The sequence below is a fragment of the Hippocampus zosterae genome, chromosome 15, assembly GCF_025434085.1.
Source record: "Hippocampus zosterae strain Florida chromosome 15, ASM2543408v3, whole genome shotgun sequence".
Taxonomy (NCBI): Eukaryota; Metazoa; Chordata; class Actinopteri; order Syngnathiformes; family Syngnathidae; genus Hippocampus; species Hippocampus zosterae.
In genome coordinates, this window is record NC_067465.1 from 5,698,439 (window position 1) to 5,716,583 (window position 18,145).

The window sequence follows — 18,145 nt, forward strand, 5'->3', positions numbered from 1 at the left end:
CAGTATGTTGCTTTGTTTGAGATTCCTGCACTCAAAAATCATCTTTCCCACTCAGTTTACCGGCTTATTGTTTATAGCTTGATCTCTAAAATAGCGGAACCGCCCAGGCATATACATCTTGGGTCATTCTGGTTGTGCGTATTTGCATTCAAAAGATATGGCACTTGAGTTAACGCACTGGCGTTTAAATTAAGGACACCCACGGAAGCGCCTACGTTCGTTGGCATGCCAGCGTCAGAAAATGGGTTGCCAGATAAGCTGTGTGAAAGATGACTTTCCCTGCGGACGCAGGCTTGCTCCGTTTCCATGTTCAGCTTGCTGTTATCGCACAAAGTCAAGTCGGAAACGCACACGGCATCAAGAGCCGAGTAAACATACCAAAGTGCCAACACCGGAGATGATTCCGCGTGTGATGGATTGCAGCCAAAATGGGAAGCGCGAGCTCCCTGCTTCAAACTTGTCGTCAGCGGCCCAACGCACACCGTAGAGCTCAGTCACTAAAACGACACCCTCCCCCGTGCCCATGATGGTTTTGCATTCGGCTATGAATCAACGTCGCCCCTTCAAAAAAAGTTAGCGGCTGGATTTGACAGTGTTGAGTTCAGTAAAAAAATTCGTGTCTTTTGGTTGGCAACAAAGTATTGAGTCAGAGCTAATGCAAGGGGTAGAACATCTCCTTCAATGATGTTAGCCTGCACAAATCCGTCTCAGGATGGTAATCGACTGTCAATTTTGGGGAATTCCAAAGCAATTTTGATCCAATTACGAATTGTACAAGCGAAAGGCATTAACTCATTCACTCCCAAAGACGTATCTAAACGTCTTTTCAGACTTGGTCCAGAATTGGCTGGTACTGAATGAGTTAAATAAATCAATATATAGGGCTCAATGCCAAGGAATCTAAAACAAGTTGGCATAAGTCTCGTGCAAGATAATGTTTACGAAAAAAAAAGGAGAAAATTATTGCAGCTACAGGGTTAAAATTATGGAAACATTGAAATGCCAACGTGGAGTCAACACCTTTCACTGTATACTATCCAAAGGCGTTCCACCGAGCTGTTAATTCAAATGCACTGCAAAGTTGTTTAAATGTATTGATCTCATTGTCGATTTTTTTTTTTTCAATAATGCCAAGCGGTATCACACCGCCGTGTCTCTCTCTCTCATCATGCAACGTCCGTTTTCCTCCAGAGCGCTCTTCCTTGGCCTGTCAAATAACCCCCATATCACCGATTTGCAGTTAGACATCAGCGCCTGTGAGGTACGAGCTCCGTCAGCCGATGCCGCAAAAGTTCGTTCACGTTCTCGTCGCTCCATGCCAGCGTCTATCCTTATCACGTTCCACTTCTTTCTGTCTTTCCCTGACAGCTAAGGTCTGCGGGTGCCGCGGTTCTTCAGGAGCTCTTTCCAAGAGTTTCGTGCGTTGGGACTTTAGACATCTCCGATAATGGTAAGATGCACTCTGAAGCGCTAATTGCACGTCTTCGCTCTCTAGGGCATCTGGTCTCCCGTTTTTTTTAACTCTGGTGTTTTTTCAAGACATTGCTTTAATACATTTTGAATGAATTCTATCTTGATAAATCACGTTGACCTATCTGCACATGTCACGCAACTTCTGCTGAACAATTCTTTGGCGTTCGACTCAGCATGACTTAGATTTGTTCTTGATTTTACTACTAGGTGCTTTCTTACGCCTTTATTACCGATTTGTTTTACTGTTTATTATGTATGTTAAATCGCTCCATGTACAGCACTTTGTATGCAGCGATGGCTGTTTGAAAGTGCTCGAGAAATACTGTTGACTTGACTTGACTTGAGAAATCTTTAGTCGGAATCATTTCAATTGGAATGGGCGGTAGTCACCGCGTAAAGGCGTTGATCTTGTTCTTATAAGTTTGTATTTGTCTTATTCCTCGTAAGATCCTCAAGGCGCAGCCGTGAACCTTCTGCGTTATGTCGCATGCTCAAATATCGGGGCGCGTCTGTATTAGTTGAGTAAGAAGCACAAGGTTCTCTTTCCAGGCTTGGATTCTGACTTGCAGGCCGTCATCCCGGCATTCTCAAGACACCCCTCCCTCAAACACCTGATGCTGGGGAAGAACTTCAACATCAAGGGCAGGTATGCCCCTCGTCAGTGAGGAGCTGTGCAGATGGTGAAGATAGAAGGGATGATTAAAGCTTTCCTCTTTTTTTTTTTTTTCTACCACCTACTTAGGGTGCTGGATGACATACTGCAGAAACTGGTTCATTTGGTGCAAGAGGAAGAGTGTGTGAGTTGGATTATGTAACGCTGCACACACACGCGTGCACACAAATCTGCGGTGGCGTCGCTTTCCAAATGCACATCCGCACGCAATTCAGAAACTCCGATTTTCAAACAAACACCTTCAAACGGCCCCAAATACAAACTCGTCACGGTTTGTCCAGTTGTGCCCGCATCGGTATGACGTGACACGTCATCTCCCTGCTACGTGTGTACGAGAGAAGCAACCATGCGCGGCAGCTGCGTTGTCTGTGCGCCCCCAACAAATAATTCATCCGGTCTCATTTTATTTGAACAACGCCTACGCCGCCGCACACGACCGCCCCCACCGATTCCCGGCTGCTTTCTCTCGCTCCTCATATCCTGAGTGACGCGTATATTGTTTCAATATTTACTACAATGATGTTAAGCGCACACAAACATGCCTCCAAGCGCATGCGTCTTTGACTGAGAAATATGCTGTCATCTAAACCGAACTAACTATTCAGGCCTTGTCGCACTTCTTTGTGCATTACAGCAAAGCTCTTTGTTATTTTTGGGACAGTTTCGCCGCAGCGTCCATTGTATTCCTTTTTTTTTTCTTCTTCTAACTTGCTTTCGACACGATCCTCCAGGTCCTGCAGACTCTCTCTTTGGCTGACTCAAGACTACGCCAGCGGGGCACCCTGTTGGTCAACGCTCTGGGCTCGAACACGTGCCTGCGGAAGGTGGACTTGAGCGGCAACGGCCTGGAGGATTCGGGAGCAAAGATGCTGAGTAAAGCCCTGCAAATTAATACGACACTCAGGTGAGAGCCCAAAAATGTACTGGAAGGGAGAAAAAAGGGATTTCCTTGCAAAGTCGGGTCCTTGGAGGGCAGGGCAGGAGCGTGATGCGGGTTTTAGAGGGCGGGCAAAAGAGCGAGGTCAAATAGAACGTGATTATGTTTGAAGAGATGAGTTCAAGCCCCTCAGTGGCACAGCAGCGAGACAAAGAGTGAATAACGCCCGAGATAAGAAGTTGCGATTTGCCACTCGGGCAAATCTCAAAAGAGAGAGAGAACGAGAGAGCTTCGATTTTATTCTTTTGCTAGCTTGACCTTATTCAGCTGCATAATCATATAAAATGGTGGCTCGATGTGCTTTAATTATGCCCGAAAAGCGTTTCTTTATTTGTATTCTATCCTACGGTGGTTACTCCTCCTGTTTGTTTTGTCATTTTTGTTGGAATAAAGCCAGACAAAATGAGGAGACCGACAGAGATAAAAGAGAGAAGAGAATTGATGAATAAAACAAGAGGACAAGCGCAAAGCAACAACGCGTATTAGTAGCGCGACGTTCCACGGGAGGCTTATTGTTTGATGTCAAGGCGAAAGCCTTTTGAGGAAAGGGATGCAGTGACACGACGGGAGGGGACCTGCCGTGCCGTCTCTGTGCGCCGGCAGTGCTGAAACACCTGGAATGACATTGGAGAGCCAGGGAGAGGACAATCTGAGGGCTTGACGTGACACTGTCGATGTGGGAGCAAACAAGCGACTAAAATATGCAGACAAATATTTGCCGTTTGCGTGCCGGCCACATTGGGGTCGTAACTCGGTCATAAAGCAACGCCAATATCGCTGTTGGATTTGGCACAAGTGGACTCTGAAATGGGACGAGTGATGGACAGGCAGCTTTCGCGGCATCCAAATAGTGAGACTGATTACGGAGCCGGATTGTTTTTTTTTTTTTTCCGCTCCTGATTAATTTTCAAGGTCATAGACGGAGGAGTTGGAAATGACAGCTTTATTAAAAAATCAGGTGGAGAAAGTGCAAGTGTAGGTGGAAGATCAACTCACGGAAGCTCATTAGAGGCATGGCAGTTGTTTACGCTGGGCGAGGAGTTCATTAAAATATTTCGATGTGGATCTCTGCAATGGACTGATGCGGCAAACGCAAGCTGACAAATACTGTGACGCCATACGATGCGGCCTTGTAATTCTTCTCTTCCTCTCCGTGTGGCCGTCTTTGTGTTTTCCTTCATGGTTTGATCCCTCGCAGAAGCGTCGCATGGGATCGCAACAACACCACGGCGACAGGCTTCCAAGATGTGGCCAGAGCATTGGAGCAGTAAGGCGAACACAATTCACACATTCGCACCGAGCACATTTTGCGTCCAAGATGAAGCACCTGAGTCACGCATCTAAAAGGCGGCTCGTCATCATCATGCCTCCGTGTTTACTCTTACACAAGATTTCATCAGTCCAGGGATGCAACAGAAATTTTACGTCTGAAGTTGGTTTCGCTTGTTCAAAGACGTGTGCGGGAGCGTTTGATTACATCACCAAGCTGGTATTTGTACACCCCAAAAAAAAGCAAGCCACAGGAGGATTGCAATTGTCATACTTCTTTGCCAAATGCCACCCACAGCACGCGGCACCGCACTTCCCAGAGGTTGCGTTATCTTTCTCCCTCTCCTGTGCGCGCTTGCCTGTGTGCTGTCGCATTTTTTTTCCAAATTGAAAGCTCAGGTGTTGACTATACCATAGAAACGCACAGTCTTTGTGTTTCACTTTTGGACAAATCAAGCTGAAATTGTAGTAAAATTCATTTTCTTTCCATGCACCCATCGAACCATCGCAAATGAACTGGAGCCTATTCCAGCTGAATTCACCATTAATGTCATAATAAACCGTAGCGACCCCGTGAATGATATGCCAATTTATATGATCCATCCCTAAATATCACTCTGACTCGTACATAACGTTTATTATCTGAGAAGTGCTGCACAAGGAATCAAAGTAGTAGTGTGCAAAGTATGTCACATTTGATATGACATTTGTGGTGAATTCAGCTGGAATAGGCTCCAGTTCGTTTGCAATGGGTCGATGGATGGATAGAAAACGAATGAACGGCTAGCAAATACTGTCCACTGATTAACTTCTGCTTGAATGATAATTCGTCTTGTTTTGAGCTGATGATGGTGACAGTTTTGAATAACATTATTTCCAATAAAAATGCAAACATTTGTTTGTCGAAAATCAGTTTGCCCAACGTAACGAGTGTCTTTTTTTTTTCTTTTTCTAACCAGTGTGTTTATGTGTTTATCTCCTCCCTCTCTACTTTCTAGCAACTTTACACTGCAGTATATGCCCCTCCCCCTCAGTGACGCCACACAGGCGTATCGCAGTGCCCCAGAGAAGACCGACCAAGCCCTGATCAAGGTAAGAAAAAAAAAAAAAAAACATTGCATGACCAGCCCGGCAGTGTCTTGCTCATTGTTTTTAGTGGTGCATTGATTGAGCGAGAAATAGTGTGCAGCTGTAGTTGAAACTCAAGCGAAAAGATTTCAGAACATGAAGAAAATGCATCATGAAACACACACAAAGGTCAAGTGGTATTCTTCAGATTATTGAACTGTTGTCCTTCATATATATTTCAACGAGGTACTGGTCAAAAGTCTCTTTCTAACTTTTTTTGTTGGTGTTCTGAAAGAAAATGATTTGAAGACGGTATTTTGGCCTCTATCATAGACACTCCTCTTGTGTCACGCCACAATAACGCACATTTTGAAGTGTAAGATAGAGTTACCGTAAATGCATGATTAGTTTTCCTCGTCTTTGAACCAAAACAAAAGGATGATTTTTTTATTTTTTTTAATGAACATATTTCTGTCATGGTGACCAAATTTATGTTTCCAGCTCAACATTAATGATGCTAAGGGCCAACAGGCTAATTCAACAACATTCCTGATTGCACGGCTGTCATGTTGCTGCCGTCTCAATTCAAATGAAACGACATAAAGCAGTCAAAACATTATTTGCCATGTCTTTATTATTCTGATCGGCTGAACTAGTTTCCACTTGTCCACACAACGGGATTTGCTTCCAAATAATCTCATTTAACGCTGCTAAAGCAAGCCGTGACGTTGATGAATACTTTTGCTGTTCTTATTTTGGGGTTGTCACTCCCAAACGATCTCATCCCCCGCACATTTGAATGCAATCCAAAGTTTTCAAGACGGTCACGTTCTCCATGCAACAAATGTTGCCGTTATTTAGCTCTACTTTAGCGTTAGCATTTGTCTGACGTTCCCAAGTCATTCCATCTGTAATTACATAATTCCATTAGACAGGCAAACATATCCACCAAAGAAAAGGCATCCGGCTCATTTGCAAGGATCAAAGTTCTCCTCAGTCGTCCTTATTACCATGCAAATTGCCTTTTTTTTCCCCAGTCACAAGCTATATTCTGTAAACAGCCGTTATCCTCTCTACGCTTGCGTCTGACAGATCCAGCGAGCCCTGCTGAGAAACAACCAAACGCAACGTTTCTCTCAAAAGCAAGCTCTCAGGCTGCATCAAGGCCTCGTCACCAGTACGGCCGAACAGGTCCGTTTCTGTCTCCGGATTTGCGGACAGGCTCAAATCACGACTCGTACGTTAATGTGTGTGCGTGTGGCATGTTTGTATGTAGGTGATGGAACGTTTGTGCGTGCGGGTGCAACAACAGATCGGCGTCCTGAAGGGCTGTGAGGAAGCTGAGGAGGTCCAAACAGCCAGGCAGATTCTTAAGGAAGCCAGAAACTCCAAAGCGGTAAGTATCGGGAAGGGGCGACATCATTCAATTTGAAGTCCTGCTCCCTTGGCCCACGCCTATTAAATGTGTTTGATAACCCCAGGATGCACTTATTCTAGACATACCGTATCATGCTGGGCCCGTTTGACACCTAAATCCCAGATCGTTTAACTAGATTGAGCGCTCCAATGCCTGCTTGAAGTGTGATAAACTTCCTTGGCCCCAGCAGCGTCGTAATAGGTGGTCCTCGTTACGGCCAACCGCCATGTGTCTTCTGATCAGTGCTATTGTTCCTCCCCGCAGGTTATTACTAACATCCACCTAGGAAAGCAAAAAAAAAAAAAAGACTCGTGAAAGTGTTAGTCCTGCAAAGTGCTAAAGTCTTGATGATTCTGATTAATCAGAATGTCGTGTTGGGATGAGTGCAAGTGCATAGAACGCCATCTTGAAAAAATATGGCCTCAGCATAGCTGACTGAGCTATATTGGATTTCAAGTTGTGCACCTGCTCTCGCAGAATGTTTGTTTTTCGGCTTTATTGATTCTCACCTCCTCTCTGTGGCTTGTGTGTGTGTTAGCTCTTCCCTTCCCTATGTGAGCTGGCTCATGTGTTGTCCGTGGATGGTCCAGTCAGACAACGACTGGATACTCTAGCCGGGGAGCTAGCGAGGGCTGCCGACAAAGAGCTGCAGGTAGGCTGGGTGGGAAATTTATCGCATAGCTCGTTGCATTTAAAACGACCCTCTAATCACGTGGTTTAATTTTCCTAACAAATATTTTCACTCTATGGCGGCCCGGTAGTCCAGTGGTTAGCACGTCGGCTTCACAGTGCAGAGGTACCGGGTTCGATTCCAGCTCCGGCCTCCCTGTGTGGAGTTTGCATGTTCTCCCCGGGCCTGCGTGGGTTTTCTCCGGGTGCTCCGGTTTCCTCCCACATTCCAAAAACATGCATGGCAGGCTGATTGAACACTCTGAATTGTCCCTAGGTGTGAGTGTGAGCGTGGATGGTTGTTCGTCTATGTGTGCCCTGCGATTGGCTGGCAACCGATTCAGGGTGTCCCCCGCCTACTGCCCGGAGACGGCTGGGATGGGCTCCAACATCCCCCGCGACCCTAGTGAGGATCAAGCGGTACGGAAGATGAATGAATGAATGAATATTTTCACTCTTATCGTGGTCTCATTGGAATAGACTTCATAATCGGGATGTCGTACACTCAGAGGAGCATTCGGAGCAATCGTGTCTTTAAATGAGTGAGGACGGTGATGTCAAGGGGTCACACCAGAACCAAAGTATGGCCGATTTGTTCCCAGGTGGTCGTGGACTCCATGGTGTCTCTGTGCCACGAGTTGTGCCCCATGTCCTGCTCAGCTGCCGAGAGACTCAGCCCGCCTCTCTCGTCCATCTCTGAGCAAGTTTCCATCCCTCGCTCTTCCATCCGCAACGCCCTCATGGAGAGAGCGTCCGAGGATATTAACAGAGCCCTAGAGTGAGGATAAGCCCTCGTGGTGACAAAAAGAATCTGCTCTACCGGCACCGTTTTCAACCCTTCTCTTTGGCTCAGGGAGGTGAAGTTGTCCGTCGTGTCCTACTTAACCAACTCCATCGTGGATCAGATTCTGCAAGAACTCTACACGACCCATAAAACGCTGGTACTGGTAATATCCCTTTTCTGCATGACTTCTTTGGGGATCTCTAGCTAGTAATGTTGGCTCACCGTACGTTGCCGTGATTCGACTGCATCAATTTGGCCACGGCAATTTGTGAAAACAACTCATAGAAGCGGTCGCTTCCGCCTCGAGATATTCACTACATCTCTCCATCACTGCCAGATTTTGAAGAATGAGAAATCCATGACGTGAATTTACTGCATTGTGGGGCTGAAAAAAAAACACGGCATTGAAATCCAACAGATGAAACACATTTATTGATATTTCATAAGTTTGCATGACACAACAAAAACATTGAAAAATGCTGCACTTTATAACAATGTTGTAAACTTGCAGGATTATTTAGGTCTTTTGCGCACAGAAAAAGAAAACGACGTCCAATCAATCTTCACAGAATTGCACCAAAGAATATATAAGAGGCAATGTGAGTGTAAAAATTATTCTGGAGTCGAAGCAATAACATACATTTATTGATTGCCCTTGAGAGCAGCAGCTGCAAAAGGTTGTTTTTCAAAGAAACGGATGAGCTCGTTTTCTGTTTTTCAAAGCGTGCGCATATTTTGCCGTCATTTTGCCCTCGAAAGGGGCCTCAAGTCCGCACGTGCTGTTCCGATGTGAATTGCAAACCCGATTCCAATGAAGTCTGTTCACTCTTTGCCTGCCTTCTATCTCATTCTCAGCTCTCACTTCCACTGCAATCTCTTCCCCCTTCAAAATCGCACCCCTTTGATTGTCAAGAAATTGCTTTTCTCTTAGGCCAGCTCTGCATTGCTTTTTTCTTTTCGTAATCATTACCCTTGTGGTCGGACACGTTTTTGTCCTCGAATAGCGTTGTTCCAGTTGCCGTGATAGACAGAATGCGATGAGGTTCATATCTGCATGTCTTGCATCAGCTGCGGCAGGTGTCTCAGGCCAAGCGCTGGGATGATGCGGGGACAGGAAGACATACGATCAGACAATCCAGAGTCGCGGAGTCTCTGGAATTCCCGGATTCTGAGGATGTGGGCGTCCACCTGGGAATAGTAAGTGTACCAAAGATTGATTGCGGTGACAAAAGCCAATCTGTGAATTCTAAGGGTGTCTACCAGTTGATTTGTGATCACTTGTGGGATCTTCCACCCGTTGTCCGCATGTTCTTGCTCCAATTTACAATAAATGTTTTATGGATATCACTTCTTTTATGGGGTGTGCGGGGGGGGGGGGTGTTTTTGAATAGCTGCGTCACTGCTTGCTTTCAATCGAGCGTCTCCTTTTGCTTAAATGTGTTCTCTGCACGCTTGTGTACACGAAGGGCTCTCAATTGTGTGTCGTGTGTTCCGATTTGACTCAAAACTATTTTTGAACTGTCAAAAGGACACCATGGCTATAAAGAAACGGAGCTCCAGAACCAGAAGAATCCGTCCCGTCTCCACCAGACCAAGTGAGTCTTTTTGCCAACGGCCCGGTTTGAATGATTATTGATGATTGTTACGAGGCAAAAGATGGTAGTACTGAAATGATTGATTTATTACAAATGAAGTAGCAAAACGATGCCGTCGAACATGTAAAGATCTTGACGAAGCGCATGACGACAGTCACTTTGGTGCAACTTGGCTCTGTTGTAGGTCTGGCAGATGAGCCCAGCGCCTCCCCCACGCCCTCTGCTCCTCCCCCCTCCGCCCAATTTTCCCACTCGGCATCCTGGGAGTGCCTGTCCACCCTTCCCACCAACGGCTCGCCTTTGCGCCATGTGACCCACGTAAGGCCCCGCCCTCCACGGAGACACAGAGCAGTTCACCTTCCCCCAGAATCTGTGAGTTCATGGCAAATGACCTTGAAAACTTTTGGGGGCCTTCATTGAGCTGCGGACAGTTTTGCCTTGAGCTTCTTGCAGAATTTCTGAAGGGGAATCATCATCATCATCATCATCATCATCACCCCCAGTTGTACTGTGTGGGTGTCAAATGATGGTCTTATTCTGATCATTGGCAGAACGGGGTTGCATGAGGAAGCGTGACACCAAAGCTAACTCGTTTATGAAAATGTGAACGATGGAAGAGAGGGCACACCGTTGCGCTCTCCATTCTTTCGGAAAACTGTTGGATGTTGTCAAGTCGAGCGCATCGCACCATTCGCCGCTTTCCTCTTCTATGATGCTAAGAAGGTTATGCTAACAGGTTTGCGCGCACGTCCCGTGAAAAATAATTATGATTTGAAATATTATTTTTAGTCAAAGAATTGTTCACACAGTTACGAGACAACAATGAAAGCAATATTTTTTTAATGACATTTAAATTTCATTTTAACTGTTATTTGAGATTCAGTTTGGTCATGGGGGGGGTGAGACAAGAGAAAAATTGCATTTTAGGGGGGACTCCAGACTTATTTTCAAGCATTCTTTTCATTTTTAGTTTTTTTTTTAGATTTGAATATGTTGTTCAGACATTTGTTTGCTTCGTGACGAATTGCCATTCATTTAACTCTGGATACCAGCGGCACTTATCGAGAATAAGCGTCTTTTGAATATCGGAAGCCGTTGTGCAAAATCCTCCTGGAGGCCAACGGCCAGCTTCTAACTTTTCAACGCTGGAGATTTGACCCACATCACTTCAGATTTTGTGTGGCCTTCCCGATTCAACCCTGTTTAGAAAAGCGAATTGGATCAGATAATGATTTACTTCTTCATGCTCGTGGCGGCCTTTGAGCTGTCAAAGGTTGGCTATTTGATATTTTGTTCTTGCTTCTTTTGCTTGTAGCATTACTTTGAGAACGGAGGAGTCAGTACACTGGAGGATGGACTGCCAGACTTCTACAGCAAGAGGGTTCTTCCTGACAGGCAGTACCATTTTTTTTTCTAAATGTATTTGAGTATCTCATCTCCTTGGTGGCCAACACCTCAGTGGCACTTACTGACAACACCGAGTCATAAACACCAAGCATAAATCCTTTGTCATTACAGCCTGCTATACGTCATCCGAACAGCTGCCAATGTCAGTCATTTGGATTAAATTACCTTACAGATGGCCTCAATGGTTTTCCAAATTATTCTTTCAGTTGCAACTTTTCACTCCTGTATATGCACAGCAGGAATGTAAAACTGAAGTCATTTTTATGAAACTTGCTGTGATGCTTTAACGAGCTCTGTGATTTAAACAGCAATATTTGCCAGCGCAAACTGTCGGAGGTATCTTAAAACTCCTTTCAAGGCACACTGACTTTGCTGGAATGATGAAAACAATATTTAGAAAACATCATGGGCCTTAGAATCTGCGTTACACTTTACACAGACATATCTGGTTTTATGAAAATAATTTTTGCCTTCAGTAAGATAGTAGTAGTATAAAAAATGACTAGTATTTAAGGTATATGTGTGGATACCATGCATTAGGATATGTAGTGACATGTCAAGACAATAGTCAAGGTATTTTTTTCTTATTATCATAAGCCAGTGGAGTGAGCATTTGATAACACGACTGATTACGTTCTCTAAACGGTTCAAAACCCAAAATAGAAAAGGATTAGTGACTCAGATGTGCAGTTCAATAGTGGACAGTCTACTGGCAACAACTTCAAGGCTGCATGAGCATGTTTTCATGTCAGTCGTGCAAAAAAAAAAAAAAAGATTGAGGCAGAATAAAGCCATCTGTTAGGCCCAACCAGATGAAAACTCTGACGGAAATAGTTCAGTAATATACTGGCCCAAACAAGTGATCTTTAGCGTTCGCCACTGATAGTCACGGATTTAGATATGAAAATAACAGAATATTTTTTTTTTATTTAAAAATAAAAACATGTGAGAGAAATGTACATGGCAAACCAATGATTAAACCATATGGATGGATATGGCTGTCTGTGAAAAAAAAAAGAAAATGAAAGTAATTGAATGAAGCAAAATGTGTTTTTGAAGGTCATTGGTCTGTGAGCCCTCACCACATGTTGTTTTCGACATGACTATTTGGCTTAGTCACGATGGGAGCTCGATTTCTCACTGGTAGAAAAGTTTTGGTTGAGGCTCTCATTCACGCTCCGTTGAAAAGGCAAGAAGATGAAGGATGGCAGAATAATGCTGGACGGTACCGTCTAAAAATGGCAGTGGGACCGAGATCGTGCTCTGATGTACTGAAAAAAACTGCTCAGAGGAGTCGATGGCGACCGCAACGCTTCAAGAAGCGATGACCTTGGCGATCGGTCCTCAACCAACGTGCCACCGGCGGCACATCCGTGTTGCGTGAATGCCACTGCATGGATCTGTGTTTGAGGTTTCAAATTAGCGAGGAAAACGAATCCGAAATGACCCTTGTGTGTTTTTCTCTCCCCTTCAGTCAGTTGTCGTCCATCCATCAGGCTCAGTCTCTGAGGAGGAAAAAAAGACGCAGCGTGTTGTCCATTTTCTCCGGTTTCCGCAAGAATCGCAACTCCACCATATCAAACCAGGAGTTGGAGTGAGTCAATGCATGAATGCAAAAGTGCTCTTCAAAATTTGATAGCGCTATGGGCGATTAAGTTGCATCATGGTAATGGTCAAAAAGAAGGCGTACCTGGGACACATTGCTTCAACGGCGGCGGGGGTCGTGGGGGGTCACAGCGCCGCCTTGACCGGGTCGGGGAGCCTTATTTTGAAGGTTTCCTGACCCGCTCAGCTGTTTTTAAGACTCGACACAAGTAAGCAGCGACAGCTCAGACGAAGGCCGAAGTGACAGCCCAACTGTCAGCGTTTTTCTCTTCACCAAAAAAGACCATTGTCTGGAGAAAGCTTGCGATAGAGATACGAATAATTGAGACATGCTGAGCTTTCTTCTTTGTCGGCCTGTTTGGTGCAGTCCTTCCCAACCAGTAAATGACTCCATTTCGTCAAACTCTTCCTGTCTGTTCCGGCAGCATGTCAGAGAATGTGTACTCGATGATTCAGCATCCAAAGGACGTCGGGAAAGCAGATCATTCCGCGCTTGGAGCAAACGGCACCGTGCCGTCACCTCGGGTCGGACAAGGCGTCCCTGCGCAAGGCTTGAGGCCCGCCAGCCCCTCTTGCCTTATTCAGAGACAGGTACAGTCTCGGCAATTTACTTTTTCTTTTACTAGTCGCCAATATTCTGTTGTTGAGCCAAATATACTTGCGTACTCCTCTCTTTATGAACGCTCTTACTGTTCCTGACAAGATTGCTACGTTCACTACAAGTTAAGATATTCATTCATCTTCCTAACCGCTTGATCCTCACTAGGGTCACGGGGGGTGCTGGAGCCTATCCCAGCTGTCTCCGGGCAGTAGGCGGGGGACACCCTGAATCGGTTGCCAGCCAATCGCAGGGCACACAGAGACAAACAACCATCCACGCTCACACTCACACCTAGGGACAATTTAGAGTGTTCAATCAGCCTGCCATGCATATTTTTGGAATGTGGGAGGAAACCGGAGCACCCGGAGAAAACCCACGCAGGCCCGGGGAGAGCATGCAAACTCCACACAGGGAGGCCGGAGCTGGAATCGAACCCGGTGCCTCTGCACTGTGAAGCCGACGTGCTAACCACTGGACTACCGGGCCGCCCCTCAAGTTAAGATATGTTCCGAATTTTTGATTCATTTTTACATTTTTTTTAAGTATCCTCAAAATTGTCACTGGACTCCTGATGAGGTATGCCAGCAAAGTCTAATGTGGTCCCGGACATGAGCTACCCACAGAGTTCGTCACCACTCCAAAGCATTCCGTCAAGTTTCCCCATTGCGGGACCAATAAAGGATATTTTAATCTTAAATGAACAAATAGTGTATCTAGTCACGGTTATACCTTTCGGACCTACTCGCATATTTTACGTCGGATCTCAATCGGTGCAAGTTATTGACAATGATGTGGGCGGTAAGTATATAAATTTCCAAAATGTCTACTGTGCAGCTCGTTTTTATGATCGTTTTACATCACGGTCTCACAGCCTCGCCTTACAAAAATGTGGAGCTGAATCTTAGATGTGTAGTCGATAAGAAAAGTCAACCGCTGTTCAAATGTCGGGTCTTTTTTGGAGGGCTATTAAAAAGAACTTTTTTCCACCCTAATTGTGACTTCCTACCTGTGATTACATTGAAAGCACACAAAAAAAAGTTCTTGTAGTATGCTATTGCATTTATTCATAGTCCCATCCGACAGCTTCCACGGCATCAGAGGGATTGGATTGTACAAAGTTATCAGTCAGTAGAAGGGGCCGTAAGAATTTCCAAGGCATTAAAGGTCCCAAGCCACACTTTTTTTTTTCCTTTCATCTTTTATGTCCTTTTATCTTGTTTGCAAGATATTTTGACTGAGAAATGCCAGATGCCTTTTTCAAGCTTTGGTCAAACTTTGGCTGACTTTTCGTCTTACTTTGAAGATGGAAAATGTGAGACTCGTAGGGATTTTCCATGATCGTTAGTTTGTATTTCATTTTATCTCCATTTTTTATGTGATATTTGTTTTTGTTGACTAGAACAACTTCAGTACGCACACGCACTCTGATCTGCTGTCTATTTCTTGTCCTCGGTTAGTCCACCGACCTGGTCAGCATGGTGTACAGCTGCATCGGGGCCGACATTGAAGAGTCGGATGCCAGCGGCAACTGTGACACCAAAGCAACGCAGGAAAGCATCTCGGAGGCCGACGACAACCACACGAACGCACATTTGGCGTCCTCTAAGCAGCTGGCGCACAGGCAGGAGAGGATCGTACCTCTGACCGCCCCGCAGACTGACTCGGACGAGGATGCTCCACGTAGCCGCAGAGGTGCGAGCGGCGCTGCTGGCAGCCTGAGGCCTGAGCCGCCGCCTCAGAGCACCAAGCCCAGTCTTGCTGCCATGCGGCAGAGACACCTTCAGGAGAGTCTAGGTACTGCAGTTGCCGCTTTGCGAAATACGCTCTGCCGTCTGTCTGGATCTCTGATACTTGACACCAATATGCCGATGTAGAGTGTTAATATTCAAAAGAAATGCCTGAAAACTGTTTTTTTTACTCTTCCTTAAGCATTAAAACTATTTTTGTAAACAAACTTTTGAGCAAACAATAGATCTCCTCTGAAGGATGGTGTCCATCGGGTAGACGTCAAGGATTTGAGACGATCAAATATTTAAAAAGTCAAGCGGACATTATTTGTGTTTATATATATGGGAGGCCCCGACTAGCTACACACTCTCACCTGCGTATTAGAAGTTATTTCTTGTTCTGACTTTGCCGTGACCTGGTTTCTTCACACGACTTTTACTTTGAAAAAGTCACAGTGACAACGGTTTTGTTTTCCAGCGGAGGCAGGACGGCTGGAAGCACGAGAAGAGCAGACTGAAAGAAAACGTGAGGAAAAAGAGAGGACGCGGGGACCCGAGGGGCAGCGTCCGCTGATCCCCGCCAAGGTCTGTGTTGACAAAGAAAAGCATGAATCGGTCTTCCTTTTGCTCTGAACAATGTCACTTCACCAAACGCGTCATCCCACGTTCAGCCTTGTCTTGACCTCGCACGAGACAAAACCTCTCCGGAAAACGCCAAGATCTCTCCCGAAATCTCACCCGTCAGTCGAGAAGGAGCCGATGCCCAGAGGAGTGCGCCTCTTGCGGCGTCTGTCAGTTATGAGGAAGTCACCAGCAGAGAATGGAGAAGCCCGCCAGCACCTGTCGAGCCTGAAATGGATTCCGCTGCAGACGGCGCTCTTGGCAAAGGTATCCCCTCTCCTCCCCCCGAAAAAAAGGGTCATTGTTCAGGAGATTCCGCATATCGAGCTGCAGACGTCACGTGACTGATCCTCCACATGCGTTTATGTGGCCGTGCTGGCAGCATCCTGCGGCAGCAGTGGCAGTCGAAGGATTTACAATGGAGAGCAGTGATCAAACATCAACTGTTTTCTTGCAACACCGCAGGTTTGATGTGAAACCAGCTCCAATGAAACGTTGCACACGGAGATGCTCGGTGCATTTTACGAATGCAACATAACTGCTCCCATGGCTGTTATTTTTGTCTACGCTGATGTATTTCTTGATAAGGGCCCCATTTTGTAATGTAATCACAAACAACAATGTCGGCAGTAAAAAAAAAAACTGCCTGAATGTATTGATCATGGCAATCGTTCCACCTGTCAGGTAAAAATGAAGACCAGAATGGATTTGCAGCCCCGTCGCGTGGCACGAGAAAGTCCAACTCATTTGACACAGGTATTGTTTGTCCCACACTTGGAGTTACTGCGCCCACGTGATTGTGCATGTCGTGTCATGAATGCAGCTTGTGTGCGGCTTTCGTAAATGGATGCGTCAAGTGCATCCCGAAATACTTTTTTTTTTTTTTTAACATCCACGTTTATAAGGCATGTCAGCTGTATCCTACACCACTAGTGCCACGTCATGTCCCCTCAGGCATGGAGCGGGGCAGTCACTGTGATCTGGAAAGGTTTTCCGATGCCAGACTCTGTGTGAAAAAACCTTCTTTCCCCCAGAAGAGAAACAGATCTTTGGACTACCCCGCTGGGACCAGGTGTATGTACTATGTGTCATTATTTTCCCCCGAATCCCCGAGCCGCTCACTCGTCTCACGCGATGATGAAAAGTTTGCAAAATACTCGAGCTTGCAACTGCAGAATGTAGTGCTTAGCAACCGTTTGGAGGACACCCTGAACACATCCTTGTTTTGTAATGCTAAATTGTAGCTGGCAACCAAATGTCATTTTGACAGGCAAAATCACGCAGGTGATCCCTGAAACCTTCTTGTGTCACCAAATCCTCCTCCTCACCATCATTTATGCATGAACACCATCTGATTCCTTTACAATTTTATACTGCTGCAGTAAATGCTGGGCATGGCTTGATGATTTGCCAAGACTTTTTTTTTTCTTTCAGTCGCAGAAGATGAAAAGCCCTCAGCAGTAGAATCGTGAGGCAAGAGTTTCGCAAATGATCTCTGCCAGTAATGTGGAAGTATGAATGCAAAGGCTGCAGGGGGACTCAATTAGCATCAATTGAAGAATGATAAAAGTCGACACGGCGCAAATGATGGCTTCAAAACTGTTATTAAAGAACCACGTGAAACATCCTGAAGTGATGCTCAGTCAAGTTGCGTTTCCTGTATGACAATGTTTGTACTGGAAACGGAATATCACGTGGATGTTTCTTGTTTGGCCAATTGGGTAATGCAAAAAAAAAAAGAAAAAAAGACGGAGCGAGAGAGAGCGACCAACATCAAACTTCTCTTGTAATGACTTGTCATTGCTTTGCTGTCGCGTTTGATGAAGCCTGTTGCAGAAGTTAAGATGTGACAAAAGCAAATCAAGCAACATTACGCAAATGTGGATTGCACGCGGTTGCCATCTCTGGTTGAGCTGTGGTTGATATCAAGCAAGTTCATTCATTCATTCATTCATCTTCCTAACCGCTTGATCCTCACTAGGGTCGCGGGGGGTGCTGGAGCCTATCCCAGCTGTCTCCGGGCAGTAGGCGGGGGACACCCTGAATCAGTTGCCAGCCAATCGCAGGGCACACAGAGACGAACAACCATTCGCACTCACACTCACACCTAGGGACAATTTAGAGTGTTCAATCAGCCTGCCATGCATATTTTTGGAATGTGGGAGGAAACCGGAGCACCCGGAGAAAACCCACGCAGGCCCGGGGAGAACATGCAAACTCCACACAGGGAGGTCGGAGCTGGAATCGAACCCGGTACCTCTGCACTGTGAAGCCCACGTGCTAACCACTGGACTACCGG

At 45.7% G+C, this 18,145-nt stretch overlaps 2 protein-coding genes across 12 annotated transcripts in view; one reads left to right on the forward strand and one right to left on the reverse strand.

The window, feature by feature from the left end:
• dad1 (defender against cell death 1) overlaps nt 1-18,145 on the reverse strand; it is a 120,358-nt gene that overhangs the window by 72,404 nt on the left and 29,809 nt on the right. The gene's annotated exons all lie outside the window — the stretch shown is intronic.
• The window catches only part of carmil3 (capping protein regulator and myosin 1 linker 3), a 49,375-nt gene that overhangs the window by 29,939 nt on the left and 1,291 nt on the right, over nt 1-18,145 (forward strand). For 2 of the 11 annotated variants that reach the window (XM_052088750.1, XM_052088749.1), the window contains exons 10-32: nt 1,192-1,261; nt 1,369-1,450; nt 2,023-2,119; nt 2,216-2,270; nt 2,878-3,050; nt 4,282-4,350; nt 5,351-5,444; nt 6,513-6,611; nt 6,697-6,816; nt 7,376-7,489; nt 8,109-8,284; nt 8,360-8,453; nt 9,359-9,487; nt 9,819-9,885; nt 10,070-10,257; nt 11,201-11,283; nt 12,767-12,886; nt 13,323-13,488; nt 14,956-15,292; nt 15,704-15,810; nt 15,897-16,113; nt 16,531-16,602; nt 16,780-16,920. In XM_052088750.1, the coding sequence (XP_051944710.1) occupies nt 1,192-1,261; nt 1,369-1,450; nt 2,023-2,119; nt 2,216-2,270; nt 2,878-3,050; nt 4,282-4,350; nt 5,351-5,444; nt 6,513-6,611; nt 6,697-6,816; nt 7,376-7,489; nt 8,109-8,284; nt 8,360-8,453; nt 9,359-9,487; nt 9,819-9,885; nt 10,070-10,257; nt 11,201-11,283; nt 12,767-12,886; nt 13,323-13,488; nt 14,956-15,292; nt 15,704-15,810; nt 15,897-16,113; nt 16,531-16,602; nt 16,780-16,920 (2,870 nt within the window). The remainder of the gene's footprint in view (nt 1-1,191; nt 1,262-1,368; nt 1,451-2,022; nt 2,120-2,215; nt 2,271-2,877; nt 3,051-4,281; nt 4,351-5,350; nt 5,445-6,512; nt 6,612-6,696; nt 6,817-7,375; nt 7,490-8,108; nt 8,285-8,359; nt 8,454-9,358; nt 9,488-9,818; nt 9,886-10,069; nt 10,258-11,200; nt 11,284-12,766; nt 12,887-13,322; nt 13,489-14,955; nt 15,293-15,703; nt 15,811-15,896; nt 16,114-16,530; nt 16,603-16,779; nt 16,921-18,145) is intronic. The other 9 variants (XM_052088744.1, XM_052088745.1, XM_052088741.1 and 6 more) reach the window with 9 other exon arrangements.